A 17,576-nucleotide genomic window follows, 5' to 3' on the forward strand; every position below is an offset into this window, starting at 1 on the left:
GTTCCATTGCATTCTTCTTACTTGAGCTGATGAAGGCACTTGCAGCCTTTGAGGAAAACCTCTTCCACATCAGTGATGAATCTAGAGGGTGAGAGGATGGGACCCATTTCACCAGATATCCACAGGATACATTCAACTCTGGACTCCAAGTGATGTTAATACCATTGCCTTCCCCCTCAAACTTTTCTACATTGACATCTACAAGAAAGAAGAAAAAAAAATAAAAAATATTTGTGCAATAACCACATTTAGACCAATGCAGAAAAGTCTATTTCATATAAACTTGTATAAACCCCACCCTGTTGTGGTCCAGAATTATATATATATATATATATATATATATATATATATATATATATATATATATATATATATATATATATATTTTTTTTTTTAAATTAACACTTTTTTCCCGACTCTTAATCCCCTAACCCTTGAAGGAATTGGTTTTTGTTTTACTTTTATTCTAGAACACATCTTCCGATTAGAAGTCCCGATTCCTGTGGCCCTGTGTCGATCGTGCCCCTCCTGTAGATATCACCACACACCCCACCCCATCCCCTGTAGCTAGCGTCATTGGGGTTCCATCTAGTAGCAGAATACCCAGCCAGAGCGTTGCCGATACTCTGGCCGGCGATTCAGCTGCTGGAGGGACGCCAGAGGCTCCTCTAGAAGCGGAATCCCTGGCCAGAGCGGTGCCGACTCAAATTCCCTAACGTCCATATATGGATAGTGACGTCAAGGGCTTCCCCAGGACAGGAGCCCCCAGCAAGAGATCTTGCAATGCTCTGGCTGGGGACTCCATATATGGACAGTGATGTCAGAGTTTTCAACTATGGAGAGTGACATCAAGGGCTTCCCCGGGCTCAGTGCTTAAAGTAGCGCTGTGCCCTGAGAGTCCTCCTGGCATGGATCAGTTTTTAACAGCCGTCAAGGATTGATTCCTGAAAAACAGCCATTAAAAACTGACCCATTGAGTTTAATGGGGGCAGTCTGGTCATGAAAATGGCCAAAAATAGGACATATTTCCTATTTTTTTTACAGCCAGTATACACGTGCTGTTAAAGAAATGGCCGGGTGAATACAAACAGAGAACTACATCATTCGGAAAACGGCCATGTTCCCTGACAATATTCAAATAAATGGGGCTGAAGATGCAATACCAGACATAGCCTATAAACAGAGGGTGGCACCATTTCTGAAAAAAAAACAGAACCCGATCTAATCTGGAAACATTCCCTTTGTTTGATCACTATGGTCATGTAGCTGTGTGCATAAAATCACACGTCATGCTTTTAAACTTAAACCGTGACGATCAATTCACGCAGCAATTTTAATGCCTCATATTTATCTACTATGGAGTGTTATTGCAGCCGGACTGCTAGGCGGGGTATAGGATAGATCAGTTTTCCACTGCATTCGCCAGCTTCTGAACTCAACAAGCAGCTGTGAACGTATCCCCTCATTGAGATGACGATCGGGGGACACTTACCCCTTGGCAGCAGTACTGTAGTTATCCTGGACGGCGGTGAAGATCCAGCAGTATTGGCGGCTACCACGTATATTACATAATCCCTTTCATCGCTGCTGGTCAGATTTATACTGGTCCGGTTGAGGTTGGCAGGCACCAGCGTCTCCCGAGACTGGTCGGCACTATGAAGGGGCGTCCACGTCACTTTGTAGGAAGTCACTATACCATTCGCTTCTTTGACTGTTAATTGCTGGAAGAGATAATAAGATCGTGAATGGGACTGATGTGAATGGCGACAATCCCGGTACATCACAGCAGAATAAGTTGGCGCCACATTCTCCTGAATATAAACCTGTATTACTGCTCATTTACCAACCACATCTGCTGTTACAAGCATCTACTACACTTTCAGTAAAATCATATTTTCTGCCCCAACTATTTCAGATTGTGCCCCCTTGCTTAGGCGTAGACCTTATTTACCTCGCGAGGAGCGCGAGATGGATTTTGTTTATTAGTAACGATGTGTGTAAACTGGTAGTTGCGGGAAATACGAGGTGGGATCGTCTCAACCACACTTAGCCTGGTTGAGACGATAGTTTAGCCACCTTTCCGCCCGATGCGGCCCGTACTACAGTATCTAGCAGCGACGGATGTGCGCCAAGACAGCACAGCGACTTGATTGACATCAAGCTTCACGCGCCCCCATTTAGACAATAGTACAGGCAGAAGCTGCATTGACTTTTTGATCACTTTTTAGCACATTTTTTTAAAGAGGTTCTGTCACCAGATAATCAAACCCCTATCTCCTATTGCATGGGATCGGCGCTGCAATATAGAGAACAGTAACGTGTTTTGTTTTTTTTTTTAAAACGATCATTTTTGGCCAAGTTATGAGCAATTTTATATTTATGCAAATGAGCCTTTCTAATGGACAACTGGGCGTGTTTTCTCTTATTTCCAACTGGGCGTGTTTTCTCTTATTTCCAACTGGGCGTGTATTGTGTGTAAGATCTGGGCGTGTTTACTTGTTTTACGTTGTGAATAGAAGTGTTTGTCAGCATCATACACTCCGATTCATAACGCCCAGCTAGTAAAACAAGTAAACACGCCCAGATGTTACCCACAATACACGCCCAGTTGGAAATAAGAGAAAACACGCCCAGTTGTCCATTAGAAAGGCTCATTTGCATAAATATAAAATTGCTCATAACTTGGCCAAAAATGATCGTTTTAAAAAAAAAAACAACACGTTACTGTTATCTAAATTGCAGCACCGATCATATGCAATAGGAGATAGGGGTTTGATCATCTGGTGACAGAGCCTCTTTAAAGTCAGGATTCACAGAAAACAGCAATTTTTCCATAGTTTTTTTATTAATTTTTTTACGCCGTTCACCGTGTGGGTTAAATAATGTAATAGCTTTACAGTCGGGGTCGTTACAGACGCGGCGATACCAAATATGTGTAACTTTACTTTATGTACTAGTAAAGCATTTTGTAAAGGGAAAAAGTGGGTTTTTCATTTTCTTTTCACATTTTTTTTCTTTTTTATTAACTTTATTTAACTTTTTTTTTTTTTTACTTTTTTACTAGTCCCACTAGGGGACTTTAATATGCGATCATCCGATCGCTATTATAATACACTGCAATACTTTTGTATTGCAGTGTATTACTGCCTGTCCGTTTAAAACGGACAGGTATCTGCTAGGTCATGCCAGAGGCAAGATCTAGCAGGCATTCGCTACAGGCAGACCTGGGGGCCTTTATTAGGCCCCCGGCTGCTGTCGGAGACACAGGCACTCGGCGATCTCATCACCGGGTGTCAGTGGGATGAGAGGGAGCTCCCTCCAAACTCACTCAGATGCGGCGCACGCTTTTGAGCTCCGCATCTGAGGGGTTAAACGGGTGAGATCGATAGGGATATCGATCTCACCCGTTCAAGCAGGGACGCCCCCAGCTACATCTGAGAGCAGGGAGATTTAACGGCTCCCTGCTCTGTTTACTTATTCTGATGCAGTGCCGTAAAAAGGCGCATGCATCAGAATAAAGCCCATTAGTGGCCGCCGTGAAAAGGCGTATTGGCGGTCACTAACGGGTTAAACTAATTGCCAGTATGCTTTATATTCACGAAAAAAATAAAATAAAAAGGCTTCACTTTGGAATAACCCTTTAAGTTACCGCCAACCTTCATGGGTCTTTCACTTCTTAAACTTTTTCAATCATTATGCATTGGAATACCTCTATATTGCAATGCATTATTGCCTGCCGGTGTACAATGGACAGGCACCAAACAGGGATTTAGTGATGGCAACCCATTGGTACAACACACCATCTTGTGGGGGTGCCGAAGATGTGAGCCCCTCTCCTTGTCTATACTCTTCGGTGCCACCGATGCTATTGACTGCAGCATCTAAGGAGGTAAAACAGCCAGGGTCGGAATTCACGCAGACCGTACATCAGTTGTTGTTACCGACGACTCCCGCCTGCACGGCACGGGAAAGCTTTGGACAATCCCAGTTCACATAAATACTGATCACCGACGGACGCCATTAAAATCAGGTGTATAACATGAGATAATCTATGTAACAGTCCCCCCATTTATATGCCCTAACAGTATAAAAAGCGGCCTCATATCGGGCACAGGCATCAGTGATCATAAGAAAAAAGTTATCATGACTACGTACCTTCCAATAAACTTTTATTTCACGCCCTTCTGGGCTCCATATAATTTCTCTCCAAATATTCAGCTTTCTTGAAGGGGCTGTAAAAAAAAAAAAAAAAAAAAAATTTTTTTATTTAAGCCAATTTCATAAACGATGCAGTTATCACTCACATGAGACCGGCCCGTGTAAGGATAGCACAATAACTATCACCTACAGGAAAACATTGGAGGTCCCGTAGCGATACTCTGCCTCCCCCCACACGATAACGCGGCTGAGGGTCAGACCTTACAACGGTCAATAATGTATATTGCTACATAGTCACCTGATAGAAAAAGAGGCTGAATTTGAAAAAGTGCCCAATCCGAACCAACAACCCCATCCCCCGGAGACGTTACAAAAATAAAATTATAGAAAAAAAAAAAAAAAAAAAAAAAGAGTCTAGTAGCCACGTACGGGTGTGGCGCCGTTTTTCTACTCCTTTAGCAGTTACTTCCCCTATACACAGTAATCTGTATCATACCTGCGTCGGGAGTCGTGTGTCTCTTTGTGCGGCTCCAATCACTCCACTTCCAAAAATAATCGTAAGACGAACATCGAACCCGAAAGTCATAGACATGAAACGGGTGTAGATGGTCTATGTCACAGCTGTACTGAGAATTATTTAACCCGTCAAAGGTAAGATTGCGCTGTGAAAGACACAGAATAATACATTTGAATGTAGAGGTTGCAGGTCAAATTGTCCCATTTTGTAGGTCTTGCATTTTCTGTAAACTTTTTGTTTTTCAAATTTTTTTTTTGCTTCTCAATAGCAACAAAAATACGCACGCACAGTATGGCCCCATTGAAATATAGTTGTGTTTTTTTTTAACAGCCGTCACATGGACGTGATACATGTTCGTCTGAATGAGCCCTTAAAGGGTAACTAAACGTTCAAACTTCTGACATGTCCTAGTGACATGTCAGAAGTTTTGATTGGTGGGGGTCCGAGCACTGAGGCAGAAGTGGCAGAAGCGCTCGTCAGAGCTCAGCTGCTTCATTTCTGTTCGGCTTTTACCGGAGAGCCGATGTATCGGAGTACGGCCTCACAGACCTATTAAGCCCGCACTCCGATACATTGATTTCTGGGAAAAGCCGAACAGCCACGAAGCATCTGAGCGCTCACAGGAAACACTTCTGTTGCTTCATTTCAGCGATCAGTGGGGTCTCAGTGCTCGGACCTCCACCAATCAAAACTTCTGGTATGTTACTATGGCATGTCAGAAGTTCGACAAAAATTTAGTTACCCTTTAATTATTATTTAAAACTGCAGGCTGCGAGAAGTGAGGAGACATTCGACTGGCTCAAATTGCTGTTCTTAGCCCCATGGGATATGTGGGTAGCTGGAAATTACACCAAAGGGTAAGAATCACACAAGGAAGATGGTGTTCATTCCGAAAACCCCAAATCTGCAGGTTACATGCAATATTTCTGGCTGAACTACATCTAATACAGATGGTAGGGACGCTTTAATTTACTACCGAAAAAAAAAAAAAAAAAAAAGATAGCCCCAATAATTAACAGGGGTGTTGGTAAATTCTAGATACCTGGGGCACTGGTGCAGGTACAATTATATGGTGGTGATCGCCGGTGCCAAGGGACACTAGGCAAAAGAGATGGGTACGCGTGCCCTTGGTGTCAGGTACAAGTAACGGCATCAAGTGTTAAATGAAATAAATCGGTCCTTACCGTCTCAGTCTCACCGTGGATAGACTTTATTTCAATTTCACATGATAAATTAATTGATGTATATGTTCCAGGCAACCGCCATGAGAGGTAAACGGCAGTAGAACTTGAGTCACGGGTAATCAATGTCTCAACGGGTAAAGGATGGACTGAAAAAAAAAAAAAAAAACAATTATTTCTGGTACAGGTAAAAAGAATCTAAAATATTCCATAAAAAACAAAAAAAAAACTACCATTCAAAATAGGCCTCCATTGATCTCGTGTCCTGGATTTCAGGCTGATCGTTCTTACGCTAGTAAATTGTAACCAGCCCTATGTTGTTTTTACAATGGGGCCCTACGGGCGACACGAACCTATGCCTATACAGCGGCATAGGTTGGAGCGTTCTGCTAGCAGTATACGCCAGGAAATACTCCAGAATTATTCCTCCGATAGACGGCTGAAACGCATTGTGAATAGAGCCCACAAGGGTGCACATAATCCACCATTTTTTAACCCTTGATCGCTAGGTCAAATTTGCACTTGTGGACATGAACAACTTGCTGATTTGGTCTCTGCATTCTGGAGGTTATAACTTTTTCTTAGATTTTGGTCAATTATTAGCTGGTATTTTTTTCAGGACGAGTTCTTTATTTACCTGCCATTTTTTGGTACATATACATTAGTTTTTCATTTATATTTTTGAGTGTGTTTTTTTTCCCCCTGCCTCAATTCAATGGGAAATCTTGGAACACAAAGTAATCCTTAGGACGGACAGCACTTACTTCTTTCAGAGACATTGATAGCCAGAGATGTATTGGAAGTTCCTAATGGATTTCTAGCAAGGAGCAGGAACTCATGAAGGTTTTGTTCTTTCGTTATATCGTAGCTGCAGTTGAATTCGTCCGTGTCTTCGTTATACTCAGAACATGAGGTGCTAATTCCGGAGAACCTGAAAGTTTAAAATAAGAAGACATCTCATAATCCAAGATCGGACGGGAATGCCACAATCCTTAAAATGAAGTTGTCGCAGCTTTAGTTTAGTGCTGCGGCCTCTCCACTCATATTTCCTTACAGCGACGCTCCCTGCCAATCGCTTTGCAGGGAATTCCAATACAAAACCACATTGATCTGAGTGGAGCGACGCTGCAGTTTGATGCTCAGGCGGTGGCCAGGACCATCCTTGTGCAGAAGAATTGAGGAAGGGACCTCTTCCCTTTCGTTCTCTACATCAGCACGGGTTCCAGTGGTCAGACCGTTGTGATGGTAAAACCCCTTTAAGACCTATCTAACTTGCACATTCCCTCAGTTACCGAGACAAACCCTATCCAAATGCCCTATAGGGCATAAGGACATCATAGAGGGTGGTCCCTTATGACCCAGAGCCGTGAAGTATCAGCAGCTCACAATCTGGTGGACTCCGCTCATCCTTGTATAACATGAACGTCCATTCTGGAGGGGGTCGTGTATGCTAGCCGCAACTACTCCTTTTACGGGGGCTTCAGAAGCTAGGTGGTAACCGATACGGCTACAATGACAAGTAGTTGTCACAATCACAGTAGTTGTCACCCACATTACCATTACACAACGTTAAAAGAGGGATTTTTCTTCATTCTTAGAGGAAACGCCCTTTAAGAAACTTGGATTTTACCTTTCATATAGAGAGTATTTTGTCTCGCGGTCACCGTACAGTCCAGTGTCTCTTCCTTCTTTCCATGTACAGATTATTACCTTGAGATGACGAGCTTCACAGCTGAAGTCCTGGGGCTTGTCTGGTGGATCTAGGAGAGCAGTATTCATTATTACTACATCTTTTATCGGAATATAAACACACGAGATTCAGAGATTTTAGGATTGGAAGCTATAATTGTGCAACAGGTCTTTGAATGCTGTAGTATTAACATTACCTTTAACTGTGAAAAGGGGCACCTTTTTTGCAATGGGTGTGGCCGAAATACCGGAGTTCAATGGCTATATAATGTAGATCTTATAAAATCAACATAAACAATTGATTTACGTCACAACAGCTCTACCTGTGATAACAAAAACTACAAGTAATACTCCTACTGTCCAGCAGGGGTCACTAGAACTTCATTGTTTCACCGCAAGTTGAAGTGTATTGTAAATTTGAGGGGAAGCTGGTCATAGTGCACCTCCTTCACAACTATCCAGAAAATACCTCATCAGTCTGCCTAGCCACTAGTTATTGTTAGCCATGGATGGGAAACTGCAACATATTCCCTTTCATGCAATCTAATGGAGAGTAGAAAGTCCTCTTATTCTTTTTATTAGTAGTATTGGGCCCCCTTGCCTACTGGATTACTGTTAAGATCAAAATTATGGCTTCCGGTACGGTTAAAAGGAACCGGTCACCAATCTAACCACTTTAAATTGAACTTCGAGCTTCATGTAAAAAGGTTTACCTTCTACCAGGGGCGTAACTAGGAAAGACTGGGCCCCATGGTAAACTTTTGACCGGGTCCCCCTCCCCTGGGTGCCACACAACCACCCCCCCCCCTTTAAGATAGTGCCTCCGTGTATATTCAGCCAAATATATATACATATACAGCCCCCTCCCTGTAGATAGCGCCATACAGCCCCAACCCCCCTCCCAAAAAAAAAAAAGCAGCCTGTAGCCTATGGTTTGTTCCACAAAAGACATGTATCCCCTATCCACAGGATAGGGGATACATGTGTGATCGCTGGGGCCCCCAGCGATAAAGAGAACGGGGGACCGAAAGTCCCCCGAAGTTCTCCATGAGAAACATCGGACTACCGGGGTCTGCGTCCAGCAGCTCAATAAAAATGAAAGATGCGCTGGTCACGCATGCGCACAAGTGCAACTGGTGCTCCATTCATTTCTACAGAGCTACCGACACAGACCACGGAGGTCCCCCGTTCCCCTTATAGCTGGGTGTCCCAGCGATCACACATGTATCGCCCATCCTGTGGATAGGGGATACATGTGCTCTGTAGGAACAATCCCTTTAATGGCAGAGGAGGGAGATACCTCCCCGCTATGCCGTAGTGTTCAGTGGCGTCGTGCTGTAGCAGCCATAGCGGCTGCTAGCGGAGCCTCCGGCCATGGGGGTGGCCCCTTATGCCACGGACCCCGTAGAAGCCGCTATGGCTGCTACAGCGGTAGTTACGCTACTGCCTTCTACATATATAAAGAATATTGTATTGACCTGTGCAGATATTGCAGCTCTGTCTCCTATGCTCCAGTATTCAGTGTAAAATGTACCTCTAGCTTGTCATAGGATATTAAATTCTCCAAGGAGTGATAAGAGTATCGCCCCTCCCCCAGAAACCAGTTCGTTAAAGGAGAGCTGCATACAGAGCCTTATCTTTGTGTATAGTGTTACTATCCTGCCTTGTCCAGGTCTCCAGCAGTACAATAGAGCGGTCATTAACTCACACAACCTTTAATGAGAATGAAATGACTCTGCTAATACTGTCCCAGTCTATATAGCAAAGCTGACAAGTGAGCTGCAGAAAATAGGAAGTGCAATTGAGAACTTCAAGATTTTGTTATTATGTGAATAATAAAACTTCTTTATAATAAAACCAGATTTAAATAACAGGTAGTTTTCAGATTATACACTCCTTTTAAAGTCGACACCGACTTATAGACAAAGATGGTGCCACTATTTTGAAAAATAAATGAGTAAATGCCCCCATCTGGTACAAAGCACATAATGGATGATGATACTAGAAATGCAGAATGTATATTAGATCCAGTATTGCTTTTGAGGTGGAATTTATTTTGTATTTTTGTGATGGGACAAAATAAAAGGTAGCTGCAGGACATACGCAATTTGAATCCCAACTTGTGGGACATTTGTAATTCCTGCCCGATTCTGTCCGGGTAAACGCAACTCCTCAAATGCAATTTATGGACTGTTTCTAAGTATTAGAGGTGATTTTTATTTTCATTAGATAAAAGTTTTTTCTGGTTGCAATTAAAGAATTTGTCTGAGATTTTGATATTTCCCCCAAAGGTTAATAGAAATATAAAAATTCTCTAACATTCTTGCTTCTTCGGCCTCCATGCTGCTCTGGGACATTATTTTGCTATGAACTAATCATCACTGCAGCAACTGGAGGCGGTAACCTGATATTACGTCACACAATTTACAAGCAATTAAGTTATTTTTTTCTTACAGGTTTTTGACATGAGAAAAATTTCCAAATCTAGGAAAATTCCTTAAAGGACCCGATTTGGATCCTTCTTGAGTTCTGGTAAGAATCTCCGACGTCTTGAGTAACACTTCAATAGCTTTCTGTGCAGGACAATTAAAGTGTCTTTCCGGGACTAAAATATTGATGGCCTATCCTTAGGATAGCACAGCTGACTGTTTACCAGACACCGCACCATACATTTGGTAGTGGCTGTGCCTTGTATTGCAGCTCAGTCCCGTCAGTTGATCGGAGAGGGTGACGGAAGTTGAACCCCCACAGATCTGATATTGATGGCCTATCGTAGTTCTGGGAAAACTCCTTCAAACCGGAGGACTCAGCTACTTACATCCAACAAAGACGACAGTTCCGGCAATATACGCCTCCTCAGAGGTGTTGCAAAATATATTGTCTCCGCTGGCCTCCGACATCTGTAGGTTCCTTAACCGAATCCCACCGCTGCTGTTTCCAAGCTTAACAAATGGCTGAGTATCGGACATGAACTGAAAGGATTTTATTTGGCTTCCACTTTTGACTTTACAGCAGAAGTTCACATTTGAGCCGACACGAACAACTATATCTTCAGGAAAACACACGTTTATATTGCTGCTACCTGTAACAGATAGAAGGGGGTAAATGAGACGGTCAGTACTAAACCTGCTCAGATACGCAGTTTATCATTTCTGATTCTAGAGGATCTCCTTTACAGCAGTAAATCTACAGAGTAGGCGGCGTTAACTTGAACCTCACTTCCGGACATAATTCTTCTTTTATAGTCAGTATGATCGGGCACATGGGCACGCTGCACGACTATTATGGCTAATATCTAAAAATTGTATAGACGTGTAGCCTTAATGAATGTTCGTCAAACAATGAGACAAATGAGGTTCATTAGGGGTTCCGCCCCATGTTTAGCCCTCTTCGAATACGGGATTTAGCAGCTCATTGAATAGGTCACCTGACAATCTGATTGGTCAGAGCCCTCACTGGAGCTCCAGCCTTTAGACTCATTAGACACAAGCTAACCCCTCAGACTCATTCACTTTAAGATGGAAGTTAATGAAAAAATGACGTAAATAGGCACTAAAAAAATGTAAGATATTAAATAGCTCGATGTCCACAAGAGAATATATTATAAAAATAATTACACCTCAAAAAAACAAAAAAAATAAAATAAAAAAAATGGGTAAAAACACACTAATATCTCAATTCGGTGCATTATATATATGTATAATTATAATGTCCCGAGTAACCACAGCCAAAAGCCTCATGTATATGGTACTCAATGCAGTGCCAAATAACGGAGATACTTCGGAACATACGGCATCCAATGGAACAGAAAAAGCTTTGTATTAAAGCGGATCCATACGAAAGTGCAGTGCGGCCCTATAAAAAAAAAAAAGTCAAAGGGCCCCTATTGCTCTAGATCGTTCAGTGCTTATCCTTCACATTAGAGTATTACCGTTGACTGTTTTAGTGGCGCTCCAGTCACTCAGTCTCTTTTCACCATCGTATTGTACTTCATGGACGAAGCACCGGGCCTTCACAGAGTGGGATGAGCAATTTAAAGGGAAATCGGACGTCCAATTCCAGTGGAACATCCCAACATTAGGAAACCAATATTCTACCACTGTCTCCTAAATAGAGAAAATAAAAATCGGTTGACTAAAGGTTGAGAATTACACATGTAATGCTGACAATCATTGAACAAAAGATGATATGAGGGGGAAATTCTTGCCAGATGTCCTATAAGTGGATCAGACAGTGATACTTCAGGCTAATATGTGGAGGGGTTGCGCCAACCCCCAATTCCAAAATCTCACCTATGTCAACCGCCAATCGAGGGATCCATGGGTGTCTCTAGCAGGCCACTCCTATCATGAACCGGGAACCCCCATAGGTAATAAATATAAAGTCTGCACATTCCTATACAGGTTCCTGGGCAGGCCATGACAGCCACATCCCGGGACCTGAACCACCAGCCAGGTTGCAGGAGTGGCCTGCTAGAAGATACCCTTGAATGGGACCAAGCTGCAATACCCGACACAGCCATGTACAAGTATGACGTTATTTCTATATTAAAAAAAAAAAAAGGGAACCTTTTAACCAATATACTGATGTTTTACAGAGGATAGCTCTTTTTTTGAGGAGGGGGTGCCATTTACAATTAAAAATATTTTAATATTTCCATAATATATTTGCTTTTGCAAAGTGTAACTTCCTGAAGATACTGAATACATTTATAGTGTTGTGGGTAGGGTAGATGTTATTTAATTCCATGGTGGATTAGGGTTAAAAGCCCTCTCTTCCCTGGTGGTCTATGGCAGACGGGGGGGGGGGGGGGGGTTTAAATATTTGATTCCCTAGTGGTCTAGGGTAGAATAGAGGGCTAACACCGGGTGGTCTAGGGTGTTAATATGGAGTTCCCTGGTGGTCCAGTGTAAAACAAAGGGTTAATACTGGGTGGTCTATTCACCTCTCCAGGCTCCGGCAATGTCCTACCTGCTGTGGAGCTACCTGGAGTGATCATACAGATAAGTGCTGAGCAGGGACAGAGGAGACTGCGGCTTTGAACAGTAGAACAGATCCCCCTACTAAAATCACGAAAGCGAAATTCAGCGCAGATCACGACGTCACTGTATTTTTTCGGTTGGTTTATTTGTCCTGGTTTCAACTGTATCTGCGTCCTCAGAACGCAGATACAGTTGAACACAATGGCGGAGCAGGGAGCAGTCAGCTCCCTGTTCCACCATTCATTATGTAACGTTGGACATGAGAGGCCCAGCACAGACAGGCGTCATACTTGGTGTGAAGGGCAGCTATGCAGGCATTATACTGGGTGTGGAGGGAAGCTACGGGGCATTATACGGTGTGGAAGGCACTACGGGGCATTATACGGTGTGGAAGGCACTACGGGGCATTATACGGTGTGGAAGGCACTACGGGGCATTATACGGTGTGGAAGGCACTACGGGGCATTATACGGTGTGGAAGGCACTACGGGGCATTATACGGTGTGGGGCAGTGCCAGGGGGTATATTATATACAGTAGTATACAGCAGGCTTACGGGATATATATTAATTCTATGGCGTGGCATGCACAGGCGGGGCCTGGCATGTAAATGGGGCATGGCCTAAATAATCGTTCATTAAATGTAATCGAGGTTACACGTTCAATGAGTCAGTATTTTGATTTAGGTCATAATCGGCCAGTCCTACCTCCTTAACCATAAGACGCACAATCTCTGCACTTCTATCTTCATGTACAGTATATTCGGTCATATCTAGTATAGCACAACTTACCGCTCTCCCTATCTATATATACACTATATGCACACGTATACATAATATTCATTGCACACATGAACATACATTTTGGACCAGTAGGTTTTCTTCACGCAGCACATTCATCTCACAGGTCAAGTTCACCTCACCCACGACCGAGGTTGAATTCACCGTCCACTCCACAGACAGCACGTCAGACTGATAATCGGCAACCAAGGAGTGAATCTCGGGTGGATACGGAACAAAAGCTGCGAGGCAAAGAAACAAATAGAAACACTTAAGACTCCAGAAATGTACCAGCGCCAGGGACCTCTCTAAGAAAATGACCGCCCATCTCACTAATGAAATCACGTACAGGAAAATCAACAGAATGGGCCCAGGAAATAATGGGTCTGGAAATCTATTTAACCCATCCTCTGCCGGACAAGAAATATCTTAAATACGAGCACCATCCTGTGCTAATGCGGACCACAGCCCAGTGGTGGTCAACCTAGCACAATATGGGGGACCTAATATAAGGCCTTTGACTACATCCGAGAGCCACACATTACATTCAATCCAACCCCGTTCTGCCTTGGAGAAGTGGCCGCACATCCGCTCTCACTCTCCATTGAAGATATGGAGTGAGCATGCTCAGCTGTTCTTGTATCTATTCATTATAAAGGTGGGGGGAGGGTACACGTGCCGCCAACCCCCCAAAAAAAGAAAAAAGGGTCAAAAATCAGATTCCAAAAAATTTACCCCCTGAGTCTGAAGATGACATGTTCTTGTAGACCACTTATATGTGTGACAATTGCAGAGTATATATGCAGTGTGCCCCACAACTCAAAGATGGAAGAGAAGAATCAGGGCCACGGAGAAAGCATCCTTGGGCCACATGATTTTCCCCGGCTACTAGATGTCCACTAGTGCCACAGATGTAGCTATAATTAATAGACGCAACCATAAACCGTTCCCACTAATGGAATTTTTTCCATTGGATGTTTGCAGAGGTCACAGGTCATTTCTTGCAAAAACACCTGACATCTCAAAAACTCTGCAACTCTACAAGACTTTCAATGCTGGTTCAGTCAAGTGAAGATGTTAATGACCTCATAAAACTGCGGGAAACTTACGAATATCAAAGTGGCTCTTCTGAAAACGTATTGATGGATTCCCCGGAACATTTTTGGCCTCTATTTTTATATCGAACGTTGAGAAAACGGGAAACTTGGCTTGTAGCTGGTTCCCAATTGTTTCGAAACACATCGTTGGGATACTGAATCTGTGTTAGAAACAACCCAGAAGTGATTAGTGATTCCATCAAGTCAAATGCATCATAGTTTAAGTTTATTTACAGGGTCTGTAGAGTCGTCTATGAGGTCATGCATGAATCGCTTACAAACGTGTTAAACAATGGGGTCAAGTAGGATACCTGTCAATGTGCAGCAGCTAGTTTTTGGGGGCGTCCCAATGCTGCAACACTACCATACTTTCCCGACACTGGTTATTTGCTCAAAACTACGGCAAATCTGTACAAAGCCTGTCATATGTCTTCCAGGTCCAACAACTTTATGCAAGACTAAATAAAGTCACTGATCGACTCGACTGTCGACACTACATTTTCCCCTTCAACAAAATGTGTTATTACATACTGGTCATTCATGTAATACGTGGGAGGCCCGGGTCGGGTTTATTAGGGCACTTATTTAGGGCTCCTCTCTAGCTTATAGAGGGGGGGGGGGGGGTTCTAAGTGGGGGACGTCCGTATAAGCATAAAAAGCAAATCATTCCCAGAATGGAAAAATATCAGCTATCCACCGGCTAGGTGCTAATTGACTGATTGCTGGGGGCCCTGTTCCCCCCAACGATCGGTGGAATGGAGGTCCTGTACCCATTTCTCCTCACTGCACACCTGCAGCGAGGAGCAGCTTGAATGGAGCAGCGGTCGAGAATGCGCCTGCTGCTCTAGTCAAGGTCTATGGGACTGACGGAAACTGCGGTGTATATCGCTCAGATTCAGGACCCCTCTTCTCGCCCCTGCGATCAGATGATTATCACCTATCCTGCAGATAGGGGATAATGGTCCATGCTGGGAATACCCCTGCAATGTATATACCACTTTTTAATTATTGTAGGGAAATTCATAAAGGAACAGTATTCAGTCTTCCATATAGCGGACACTGAATAAGGAGAGTATCTGATTCTTACGTAGAACAAACATTGTAGACGATTTTATCATCAGCAGGGTATGTAGTGTCCCATCGACAGGAAAGGTGATCATAATCATGTGTCAAGCAGTCAAGGTTCTTGAAGAAATCTGAAGAAACTAAAAAACACCAAAACATAAAATCAGAGAGAACAAAAGGTCAGAGTCATAACCAACTAATACGGTGCAGTAATGAAATATAGAGGTGCAGGTTATGGGGGCCATTATTATAGAATATAACGGATGTAAACTTTAAAAATACCCTATGGTCATACACCCTATCAGTGAATTCTGATGAGGGGGGGGGGGGGGGTCCTCCGTTCCGGATCTTGGGCAGAGGGGAGAGCGGTTATAAAGAGCGTCTCTCTCTGGAGGACCTATCCTGTATTAGACAGACACCCATTAATAAGAATGTGCACACTGTAATGCTTCACGTCTCCTGTGGTCGCGCTGCAGGGAAAAACTTACTGCCAGGTTTCTTCACAGATTATAGCAGATCGTTGGGGATCTCAGCAGGGGGACACTTTCATGAGCTTATTGTCAAGGGCCCCCTTTATAATAAGTAGGAATTGTCCAAAGCGGAGAACCCCTTAACGCACTTTGAGGACTTCTACAGCTCTGATCTTATTATATAAGGCCTTTTTCCGCTCTGACTCTTGAGGCAGTAACAAAACTTCAGACCATTGCGATGCCCCATTTGTATCTATCCCTGGCTTTATGCACCGATCTCCGCTTATTGAGGCATTGTATTATAGGCCACCCCTTTGTTCTTAATTAACATACAAGCTCATGTTATTCAATTGTAATCTTTGCTGCATCGTTCAAAGAAACAAACCCATATGGCCCCTATTGACTATGGTCACGTTTGAATATTTTTGGATTGAACATCGATTTAATGGAAAGTCATTGAGACATCCCATTTAGCAGAATTGTCAGATGTTCCCATCTGCCTTGTATTTAAAAGAAATACTTTATAAAAATAATAAAAAAAAAAATCTTCATAATTCCATATTTAGATGGCGACCTCTATTTTGTGGGAGACATGTGACGTTAACAACAGGGAAACGGACCTCCAAATACTACCAGACATTTCTACCCTACAAAGAGGTTCTGAAGCAACTGATGTTTATAATGAGGTATTTGGCGGCCTCAGAGATTTACAGAAGTATAAGGAAGCATCACTTCAACATATGACACTCCACGGAGGCCTTACAGCTCCGTGCTAAAGGGCCGTACAGTCTGTGCACAGGGCTCCGCGGCAGAGAAGCGCAAAATCAAATCAGCGCAACAAATAAATGTCACCCCTGCGGCTTTACAGGAATTTTTCTTCTTTCAAGGAGTCAATGTTTTTACACTTCTGCCAAAAGTTACTCTGGATTTATTACATGTTGGGGGGTTTTGTAGCTTTTACAATCCACGCTTTAATGGCTGTTTACTCGAGTAAAACTTGAAGCTGCCACAAAGGCTCAGTGCAGAGATAATTCTCCATTATTACTAACTGTGGTCTGAGCCAGAGACGAGAAAACGCAAAACTGTCCGCCTGCTAGATCACTAAGTGGAGAAGCCAGAAAGACTTTGCTTCATTCAGACGTCCGCAATGTGGCGGCATTGTAGTGTCCGCAAGATGCAAACCCCCAGTGGTTCAAGTGAAACGGACATAGATCCCCATAGAACACAATGTTAATTTACCCAAATCGTGGGGTATGCAAAATCCGGACGCAAAAGCTTAACCGCATAACGGTAGTGTTAATGAGACCTTAAACACGTGGTTTCAGAGACATTCCCCTTTTAGTATCGAGCCGCGGCAACAGTATGGCTCCTGGCAAACTGCGCATTGTGAGATGTAGTAATACATGCAGGCCTACGCCATGCTGTGTTCAGACACAGAAACCACCAGTGAGGATGCGGAACACTTCCTTATTAGGTCATCCTCCAGCGATAGTGAGGAACCCCCACAGTAGGCAAACTGACAGTCAAGTGACTCCAATTGGGTGCCCCCAAATATTTTTTCGCCCAAAATTCCTGAATTGGGTCTGCCCCAGGAATAAAAATTTGTACCACTGGGTACACTGAATTACATTTTTTTCTA

The 17,576-nt window shown here is 43.3% G+C and overlaps 1 protein-coding gene across 1 annotated transcript in view; it reads right to left on the reverse strand.

Moving 5' to 3' along the window:
- Positions 1-17,576, reverse strand: part of LIFR (LIF receptor subunit alpha) — a 64,367-nt gene that overhangs the window by 7,601 nt on the left and 39,190 nt on the right. Inside the window, exons 3-14 of the mRNA XM_075854998.1 lie at positions 15,490-15,607; positions 14,415-14,563; positions 13,387-13,547; positions 11,477-11,651; positions 10,364-10,627; positions 7,487-7,616; positions 6,621-6,787; positions 5,860-6,005; positions 4,655-4,820; positions 4,156-4,232; positions 1,493-1,721; positions 22-198 (exon numbers count right to left, since the gene is read on the reverse strand). Coding sequence (XP_075711113.1) covers positions 22-198; positions 1,493-1,721; positions 4,156-4,232; positions 4,655-4,820; positions 5,860-6,005; positions 6,621-6,787; positions 7,487-7,616; positions 10,364-10,627; positions 11,477-11,651; positions 13,387-13,547; positions 14,415-14,563; positions 15,490-15,607 — 1,959 coding nt within the window. The remainder of the gene's footprint in view (positions 1-21; positions 199-1,492; positions 1,722-4,155; positions 4,233-4,654; positions 4,821-5,859; positions 6,006-6,620; positions 6,788-7,486; positions 7,617-10,363; positions 10,628-11,476; positions 11,652-13,386; positions 13,548-14,414; positions 14,564-15,489; positions 15,608-17,576) is intronic.

This window comes from Rhinoderma darwinii, chromosome 1 (assembly GCF_050947455.1).
Source record: "Rhinoderma darwinii isolate aRhiDar2 chromosome 1, aRhiDar2.hap1, whole genome shotgun sequence".
In the NCBI taxonomy this organism is placed as follows: Eukaryota; Metazoa; Chordata; class Amphibia; order Anura; family Rhinodermatidae; genus Rhinoderma; species Rhinoderma darwinii.